General features: G+C 33.2%; 1 protein-coding gene across 1 annotated transcript; it reads right to left on the reverse strand.

The window, feature by feature from the left end:
- Nucleotides 1-3,229: 3,229 nt before the first annotated feature.
- LOC132725025 (aspartate aminotransferase, cytoplasmic-like) lies at nucleotides 3,230-10,049 on the reverse strand. The gene is made up of 8 exons (XM_060710013.1): nucleotides 9,872-10,049; nucleotides 8,839-9,014; nucleotides 8,033-8,141; nucleotides 7,302-7,414; nucleotides 6,642-6,897; nucleotides 5,630-5,795; nucleotides 4,921-5,063; nucleotides 3,230-4,121 (listed from the first exon to the last, which is right to left on the reverse strand). Exons 1-8 carry the CDS (start codon nucleotides 9,987-9,989, stop codon nucleotides 3,970-3,972), a joined length of 1,233 nt encoding a protein of 410 aa, XP_060565996.1. The 5' UTR covers nucleotides 9,990-10,049; the 3' UTR covers nucleotides 3,230-3,969.
- Between the last annotated feature and the right edge of the window lie 221 nt (nucleotides 10,050-10,270).

The following is a 10,270-nucleotide window of genomic DNA, read 5'->3' on the forward strand; positions in this document are numbered from 1 at the left end:
CCCAAGGAAGCAGTAATATTTTTGTACTTGTATTTTTGAATACCCTTGAATATTACAGCAATGTTTATATGACATAATTTATGTAAAGTGAACAAGTGGATAGGAATGAATTTTTTTTTTAGATTTTTTAAGTTTTTTAGTGCTTGCCTATAATACAAAACATTGACAGTTAAGGGCCATAATTCAAATAAAATCTTTGACAGAATTACCTTCTCCTGGACATGTTTGGGAATCATGATTGTAAACAAGTATTCCAACTTTCAAATTAATATCTCAAACAGTTCAGTCAAAAAGTGGACTGGTACTAAAAACTTAACCAAGATTCTAAGTCGATAAAAGGCCTTAATTTTTAAAACAAATCCTTGACAGAGTTACCTTCTCTTGCGTACAGATGGGGGTAATGATGTGAAATAGCATTAAAAGTTTCAAAGCAATATCTCAAAGGGTTAAGGCAATAAGTGGATTTTACCCATATTCAATGTATTTTCTAAGTCAAAAAGGGCATAATTCTGTCAAAAACCTTGACAGAGTTATGTCCTCTTGTCTGTTGATGAAGGTCGTGATGGTAAACAAGTATGGTCAGTTTCAAAGCAATACCTCCAATGGTTTTGAAATAAAGTGAGGTGGTACAAAAAACCAAGCTCAATACACTTTTCTAAGTCAAAAAAGGGCCATAATTCTGTCAAAAAACCTTGACAGAGTTATGTACTCTTGTCTGTAGATGGAGGTTATGATGGTGAACAAGTATGGTAAGTTTCAAAGCCATACTTGTAATACTTCTGAAATAAAGTGGGGTGGTACGAAAAACTTAACCAAGGTGTGACGCCAAGGCCGACGCTAACGCCGACGCCGACGCCGGGGCGAGTAGGATAGCTCCCCTTTTCATAGAAAAGTCGAGCTAAAAAATTACAAACAGAAAGAATTCAGTTTCAAATAAAGAATGGAGTAGTTGCCATTTTTGCAAAACACATAACAAGTGTGCCGTAAGTGCTGGGCAGAGGCAGGGCAATATTCATTGAGGCAGGGCAATATTTATTGAGGCAGGGCAATATTCAATGTGGAAGGGCAATATTCATTGTGGCCGGGAAAGACACTGAAAAAAATAAAATAAAACACATATTCTCTCACCATATGTGCATATAAATATAGCAATCAATCCATATAATTACTGCACATAATTTTCATAATATAAATGCAATATATACTTTATAAGTGTATTATTGAAGCAAGGGGAAGAGTCATGTAGCAAAAACAATTAAAAACAATCATGGCTATTTATTTGCCCAAAAATCATGCTCATTATATATATAAATTATAAACGCTAATTGGGAATCACATAACACTTCATGATTGAATAAGTCTACATTAAATACAAATATATATCAAAGACATTAATATATAGATTAACTTGAAAGTGCTTCAGGTCATTTGAAATATTGTGCTTACAATTTAAAAACAAGAGCTGTCCGTAAGACAGCGCGCTCGACTTTTTTATTGCTTGCCAATAAAAAAAGTTTTTGCAGTAAAAGGCAATACAAGAACCAAGATTCTAAGTCGATAAAAGGCCTTAATTTTTAAAACAAATCCTTGACAGAGTTACCTTCTCTTGCGTACAGATGGGGGTAATGATGTGAAATAGCATTAAAAGTTTCAAAGCAATATCTCAAAGGGTTAAGGCAATAAGTGGATTTTACCATATTCAATGTATTTTCTAAGTCAAAAGGGGCATAATTCTGTCAAAAACTTGACAGAGTTATGTCCTCTTGTCTGTTGATGAAGGTCGTGATGGTAAACAAGTATGGTCAGTTTCAAAGCAATACCTCCAATGGTTTTGAAATAAAGTGAGGTGGTACAAAAAACTTAACCAAGCTCAAATACACTTTCTAAGTCAAAAAAGGGCCATTAATTCTGTCAAAAACCTTGACAGAGTTATGTACTCTTGTCTGTAGATGGAGGTTATGATGGTGAACAAGTATGGTAAGTTTCAAAGCCATACTTGTAATACTTCTGAAATAAAGTGGGGTGCTTGCCAATAAAAAAAGTTTCTGCAGTAAAAGGCAATACAAGAACCAAGATTCTAAGTCGATAAAAGGCCTTAATTTTTAAAACAAATCCTTGACAGAGTTACCTTCTCTTGCGTACAGATGGGGGTAATGATGTGAAATAGCATTAAAAGTTTCAAAGCAATATCTCAAAGGGTTAAGGCAATAAGTGGATTTTACCCATATTCAATGTATTTTCTAAGTCAAAAAGGGGCATAATTCTGTCAAAAACCTTGACAGAGTTATGTCCTCTTGTCTGTTGATGAAGGTCGTGATGGTAAACAAGTATGGTCAGTTTCAAAGCAATACCTCCAATGGTTTTGAAATAAAGTGAGGTGGTACAAAAAACTTAACCAAGCTCAATACACTTTCTAAGTCAAAAAAGGGCCATAATTCTGTCAAAAACCTTGACAGAGTTATGTACTCTTGTCTGTAGATGGAGGTTATGATGGTGAACAAGTATGGTAAGTTTCAAAGCCATACTTGTAATACTTCTGAAATAAAGTGGGGTGGTACGAAAAACTTAACCAAGGTGTGACGCCGACGCCGACGCCAACGCAATTAGTACAATGATAGTGTGTGTGTGTGTGTGTGTGTGTATATATTTGTGTGGGAGATAAAACACCACTTAATCTTATGTAAAACTTATTTTACAATCAGTGCTACATACTTTCTACTTCATATAATTATCCATCATTAAATGCATGTAAAACATATGCGGAAGAAAACGGAACAAAATCATTTCTGGGGCATTATGTGCCTTTAAAGTATATTGATATAAATGAATGTTATAAAATAAAAACATATGGCCTTTTTAAAAACACCTTTCCAAAGATCATTGTTAACACTGTACATAATGCCCTTAATATAAGAACTTGCTGCATGTACAAAACACAAGTGTTTTCAATCAGTCATAAAAAAATAACCCAATCAATTCTTACTAAAAGCAGTCTTTAAAACATATTCAGATAATCTATTTTTAATGGCAAATATTGGTAAGCCCATAGCAATCTTGTAATTCATTGACCATTTGCAGGGCTGGCAATATATGACTTACTTTCTTGTCAATTTTTATGTGAATCATATTTTTAGCTTAACTTGTCTGCATGATATAAATAAAGAAAATTCTGATTGTGCCATCCATTAACAATTTATACTTTGAATTGAAAAATATGATGTGAAATAAAACTTAAATGCACAGTTCATCCTGGATTGACAACTGCCATTAAGAATAGATAACCATCATGTGTTTTCAGCAATTTTATGTTTATATCACAATATTTCAGCTTGCAAAACTTGTAAATAAAAAAAATCACCACACTTCTCATAGCCTAAATAGTTTCTCCATTACAGCTTTAAAAACAATCAAAAACAACAACAAAAAGAGTAACAAAAAATTCCACAAAAAATGCGGAGAACACACAATTGAATATTTTTTTTCTCCTTTAAACAGTTGAATGCTTGCATATATGCACATTTCATGATAAAAATCTTGTATATCCAATAGTTTTTCGAAACAACAAAAATACATTAACATTGGTTGTCTACTTGCAAATGTGAAAATTAAAAAAAAAAAAACTCACTTAACCAAGGAGGAAGAGGCATTAAATAAAGTATAAGCATGTGAGTTGACCGTCTATGCTAAACACAAGCAATTCATTCCAAAAGGTAAAAGTGTCAACATATTTTTTCCTATAAATATCTAAAAGCACTGGTTAAACTGTTTTTTTTTAACTAAATAATATTTTCAAGTCAAACCTGTGTTAACCTGCATTCACACTCTGTTTAAAGACCACATAACAAATCACGGTTACCCTTTCAAAGGTCATACATAAAGGTTTTGCTACAGTTTTTCTGTGAGTCTTAGTTTATTACATTTTTTAATTTTTTTTCCAAAAGGTCTAAATGATGATATTTCACCTTTGACCTATATTTTAGAATCTTGTTTTCCAGATACGACGGTGAATATTGCGTTGACAACGTAGTCCATATTGGTTGGCGTGAGACCACACATGTTGATTCTCCCTGATTTCATTATGTATATATGATAATCCTTCTTCAACTTCTCACACTGTTGTTCTATAAATAGAAATGTGTTGTTCTATAAATAGAAATGTGTTGTTCTATAAATAGAAATGTGTTTCTCTATAAATAGAAATGTGTTGCTTTTTTAAATACAAATGTGTTGCTCTATTAAAAGCAGCTAGCTACAGAATTTTGTGAAACTTATTTGTTTTTACGCTGCGGAGACTCAAGTTTGTTTGTTTCACTTTTACACCAATTTTCACACATTTTTGGTCACATGTCGGCACATCCATCTAACTGGCTTACCTGGATAACTAGCCAGCAATAACAGATTTCTCCTTAAGTGACTACTAATACTACATGACTTCTTAAATCAGTGGTCAAGGAGGAATTTCACCTTAACGAGGATCGAACAAACAACCCCTGGATTACAAATTTCAGACAGAGAAACAAAAAGACAAATGATGAATTATTATCTATCATTCAAAATGGCAAGAGAATTAAAGTATTGCCTCGCTGGCATAATGCATTACAGAAGATTTCTAACCTTTCTCAGCCTGAGTAGCAATATAAATGGTAGTTCTCTTACTTAATCTCAAAAATGTACTTCACAGGTCAAACCTTTGACAGAAGAATATCAGTGACAAACATGGATACACTCTTGCTCCACTTTGACACAGCAAACTACATGATTTTTCTGAATCAATAGCAGGAGACAATTGACCATTAGATTCAATTGCCCAGCTCAACTGTCATAGAGAAATTTAGCCTCACCAAAGGATCGAACCAGAAACCCCTTATATTACAAAGCTAATATTCTCCCTGTTAAGTTTAATGAGCGCTATAAGCTTACCGTTAAGACCTGTATAACTGAACATTCCCTTCTGCTGAATTATATGATCCCAGTTACCAGGGCAACCGATCGCCTTTAACTTCTGATGAAGTAGATCTCTCATTCCCAATATACGGCCTGCCATTGTTCTAATGTTTTCTTTCCTGAAACAGACATTTACAAGACATTGCTAACAATTGAACATCTTTAATAAACCAGAAAGTGTAGCCAAAATAGAATAGTATAAAATTAGTACTTTATAGTGAATCGGTCTACAATTGTAAGTATTTCAAAAACTGCTAAAAACAACAGAAATGTATCAATTTGTTATTCTTAAAAATATTTCTTGAATAAATTTCTAAGTGATTTAGTATGAACATTTACATGATGAATGACACTATATTTTCGAGAGCATTGCTATGCAGTACATAAGTCTTTAAAGAGCACAGTTCACCATCAGTAAAAATGTACAATGTACATGACAAAAGCATTTTCACTTCTCATATTCAAATAGAAATATGTCCATTGGACTTGGAGGCCTCCACAGTCCAATGACAAACAGTGGGTTCAACTGCCAGACAAGGGTTAAACTATTTCCCATGCCTATATAGTTGGGTCATAAAAAATTGCCCACAAACACACTCCAGGTCTCAATATAACTAACAGTTGACTAAACACACTCCAGGTCTCAATATAACTAACAGTTGACTAACAGTAAAACAAGACTTACCATTCCCCGTTCAATGCTGGGTTGTTTAGAACAGTGGCTACAACTCTTGCTCCATGGTTTCCTGGATTTGAGTATGTGGTACGTACAATCAACTCTAACTGTGATAGGACTTTAACCTTACTCTCAGAGTCCTTTGCTATAACACACAAGTTACCCACACGTTCGTCTGTAATATGGATTTTTTTTTTAAATTTTAAAATAGTTACATTATACATGGCTTGAACTCATTAAAAAATAAGACTACCTGATGGTTTCTTATTCAAATAGAAATGTACCTGAATTTGACTTAACAATTTGTTTTGTTTTGAAAGAAACTTATTTCAAATGTTGAAATCATGATCAATGAAAAAATGTAGGCGTGGTTACAAGGTTTATGCAAATTTCGCTGCACTTCTCTTCCTTCTTCAAAAGAATGTCATATTCATAAACTTCATTCATATTCCATTAATATTTTCTATTAGTCTATATGAAGAAGACATGAGTTTATATATGTATTACTCTCGTCTTGCATGAATTTGTTCCAATTTGTATGTCTGTATGTACCCTAGGCTTAATGGGGGTCCATCCTCCCTTTCAAGCACTGAGATTACAGACCAGGACACTTCAACAATCATGTCCTTAAATGTTATTATCTACCAAAAGGTGACCTATAAATTCACTGAATGATTCTAAATATGTACGCAAGTCGATTTATTTGTTTGAATCATAATCATTCCCCCTTTTATAGTTTTCCTTCAAATGTTTTAGGGCCACAAAGGTTTATTGAGTAAACTTTGAGAGAAATTTGGAAAGATAAAGGAATATGACCAATATTTCATTAACAAACTTCATTTCTTCCGTGCTTTGAACAGAAGAACCTAAAAAAAATTTCATTACGATAACATATGGAAAATAATTCAATCCAGTGGACATTTATCTTTTTTATAGACTATCAGATTTACCTGGAAACAGAAATTTAATTTTTCACTACAGTCTTAAACATTACTAATAAGCAATACATGTTATTACTTACTGTAGAGTCCAAAATTTTTACTAAACGACTGTGCAATGAAGAATTCAAATCCTTTTTTATAGAAAAGTCTACATGAATAGGCGTCTTTGTCCAAATCGCCCGTAGAAAAGCCCTGGTAGGCACAGTCCATTAGTACAAACATGTTTTTCCTTTCACACAAATCTGCAATCGTCTCCCACTGATCGGGGGTTGGGTCAACACCAGTGGGATTATGGGCTACTGCATGAAGGATTACCACAGAATTTGGTGGGGCTCCCTACCACAATAAATGATGTTGATGAATATTTATGAGTAAATAACATTTACATAATATTTTCCTTATTACCTAAATATTAAAATGATAAATACTGAGGCTAATTTAACTGACTGCTAGGACAGGGGAACATTGTGTTACATTGTCAAACAAAAATCAATATACAATCTGAAGTTTCATATGATGCTATTCTTGTTGTTAAGTTTATCTTTTTATTTGATTGAATTTAGTCAATTTACACCAGTTTTAGCACATTTTGGGTCATATTTTAGTAGTTGGTCAACCCAGCTGGCTTTCCCGGATGACTTTTTCCCAGTGGGAATATGGCCTGAAATAACTTACAAAATTATCTGAAAATAGGCTAAAAAACAACTTTATGAAATATATGTAAAGTTGTTACTTTTTACCTCTAAATCTTGTAACATGCCATCAATATCAAGGCTGCAAGTTTCTGCTTTCCAGTAACGATACTCAACAATGTTGGAAAATCCTGCAGCTTTAAATACTCCCTTGTGGTTACCTTAAATTCAACAACATCATCATGAATCAAACTTGCTGCATATTCTAAATTAGCTCAATATTTTGTTCATTTCCCCAAAACAAGAATTTAGCTGTAATAGTTTCTGTTCAAAATTTAACATTTCTTCTATCATTTATGTTTTATTATAAGACAAGAATTAAAGATCCTTAACACATTTTTTTCATGGTTTAATTTCATAAATATGACGCTCAAATTAAGTTTTGTCAATCTTGTAAGTTCAAATAAGCATTATCTATAAAGATATTACCCAATTTAACATTTTGCGTAAATAAAAGGAAGTAATTAGAAATTTATTTTCTATAAATTCCAAGTCAAATTTTCCAATAAGAAATGAATGCATGTAACTTATTGATTAAATATAATGTGCACAAATATTTGCAGTACACATTTTACATATTCTTGGATGTTTGAAAATTGTTTTATTTGCATAATTATATACATATATAATATTTTTCAAGTGTGTGATACACACAGTAACAATATCAATCACAAAACATACAGGATCTTTAATATTAAATAACCAATAATGTAAATGAGTTATCAATAGTTAACTTTAAATCTTTTCCATTTTATAAAAAAGTTCTATGAAATCCTTACCCCAAGTTGGTTTAGAAACATAAACAGTATCACAGCCAAGGAATTTCTTTGTAAAGTCAGCACATAAACGTATACCTCCTGTGCCACCTAATGCCTGTACACCACCAATCTAAAATCAACATTTAACCATTAGCCACGCCTCCATTGCAGAGCAAGATCAGCCGGCACATATCGTCACATCAGTACAGTAACTGGATAACTAACATTAAATTTAGAAGGACTTACCCTGTTACTGCACCAAGGTGACAATTATTATACATGTACTTTCTGATCATGGTCTGAATTGGTCCCAAGTATTCAGTCAGTACATATTTGATATTTTCCCTTAGATATTAACAATGATGAATGATTTTGTCAAGATTGAAAGATGGACAAGTCCATTTAAGATATTTAGTATGGTAAGGGTTTGGATATGTTCTAGATTGCTTATTATCATAATCCGTGAAATGATCAACTCAGGCAATGAAAATAGAACTATGTTTCTACCTCATTTAATTCAATTTCCTCATAATATTCCCACCCTAGGCTATTAAAACAATATACAAACCCTAATGAGCATGTACTCGAGATGACATATTGAAATCTTATCATATAATGACATCACATTTGGAAAACACCCTCTCACATGAAAAAAATATACTAAAAATAGGTATCCAAAAACCATTGAAAGAAATTGAGAGCTGCCTCGTGTTTTTCACGATATTAACAGACATTAGCTGTTTGAAAATAGTTTATGAGGGATTGTAATCTTTAAATTACAAGAAAGTGTTTGACTGTTTTGTTCATCCCAAACTATCTGTACTTACTCTTGTATAGTCAACATCTTCAGAACCCAAAATTAGCCTACAGGCAGCTTCTCTAAAACTTGGTAATCCTGCTACAGGGAGATACTCGTGGTTCAGAGTTTGATCTGATGCCATCTGGGCTTCAACTGTTCGTACAACTGGTAGCACCCATGGTTTGCCTTCCTTAGTCCTGTAAGCTAATAAACAAGAGAAGGCTTTATTTTATCATAAACCTTGAAATGACCATTCAAATAATCAACACCTATTGAAAAGAGGGTCATGATGGTACTGGTTGGGGACCACCAAACCCGGACAGCCCCGAAAATGCTTAATTTAGTATTCTATTTGTTCAGTGTTTGTCAGTCACTTTTTTATCAACAATAAGTGCACGTTTATTTTAAAATTAAGTAAATAAATTTATTTCAACCTCCGTAAACGGTAATATTTTAATGTCTATTTCAAGAATGTTGACATTGAAATTTGGGGGTCAAGAAAGCAATGCCTGGCCTCATATACCAGCTATAATCATGTGCAGAGTGAATAATAGAATATCCAAAACTTCAGCATTTGTTGCTGACATATTGTACATGTATATCATGTTAAAAATCAAAACACCCAAGCTTTTATCTGAATTAAATTATGTCATGTACATATCTGTGACTCTGTCCTGACAACGTGGTATCTGTCCTGATACTGTAGTGTAGACAATTTAGGTAATTTTGATACCCTCCTTGTCGAGCCTCAGATATAATTGTCAATAAAAACAGAAATGAACAGACTAGATTGTTAGTTAGGAGAAGAACTTAGCTGAACTGTGTCACTGTCAAAGTTTTTGGTCTCTAGGTTAAAAATTATGAAATCTGTATGGAAAAATGTTCCAAAAGTGTCCGGTTGATGGTCTCCGACCAGTAGTCCATAAGAATAGCCTGTCGTCTGCTAGTTGAGGAAAGTGTTTATCGGTGTAAACAGGGGTAGACCTACTGTAGATCTACACTGGTACGAAAATAATTAGAGCGAAACAACAAAGATGTCACAAAAAAAGACGATTTCTTACCTCCTACACTGACATTGACCTTATCTGGATATTCATCTTTATTGTATTCAGCTATCAAAGCAAACACTTCGATAGGAGGAGCAATGTCTATGTGTCCGAATCTCGAGTTTGAAGCCATCTTCTCTCACACTGCCGAAAGGTCAAGGTTAGGTCAATGTTGTCAAGGTGTGATTAACTTCCGATGTGACTTCTAAAGCCTAATTATGATACGAAGAAAATCTGACAAGAAGTTGCCTACCAAAATTCCTTTTTAGTTCTAGGGTTACTCTAAATTTTTAAATCCTGTAAAGAAAAGAGTCCATGTAAATTAGAGAAAGAGGTCCATCTTGAATTTTTATCAATGATAAATAAAATGTGATAAGAATAGTCTAAACTGTATACAAGCCGAATAACGTCCCC

This window comes from Ruditapes philippinarum, unplaced genomic scaffold (assembly GCF_026571515.1).
Source record: "Ruditapes philippinarum isolate M1 unplaced genomic scaffold, ASM2657151v2 ctg20371_1_1_1_1, whole genome shotgun sequence".
Lineage (NCBI taxonomy): Eukaryota > Metazoa > Mollusca > Bivalvia > Venerida > Veneridae > Ruditapes > Ruditapes philippinarum.

Bases quoted from the DNA above. Each gene is read 5' to 3' on its own strand.
- LOC132725025 (XM_060710013.1), bottom strand. From the start codon at position 9,989: ATGGCTTCAAACTCGAGATTCGGACACATAGACATTGCTCCTCCTATC. The intron at 7,415-8,032 runs GTAAGGATTTCA...GTTGAATTTAAG, and splicing joins TGTTTCTAAACCAACTTGGG to GTAACCACAAGGGAGTATTT. The intron at 5,064-5,629 runs GTAAGTCTTGTT...TGTCTGTTTCAG, and splicing joins CCAGCATTGAACGGGGAATG to GAAAGAAAACATTAGAACAA.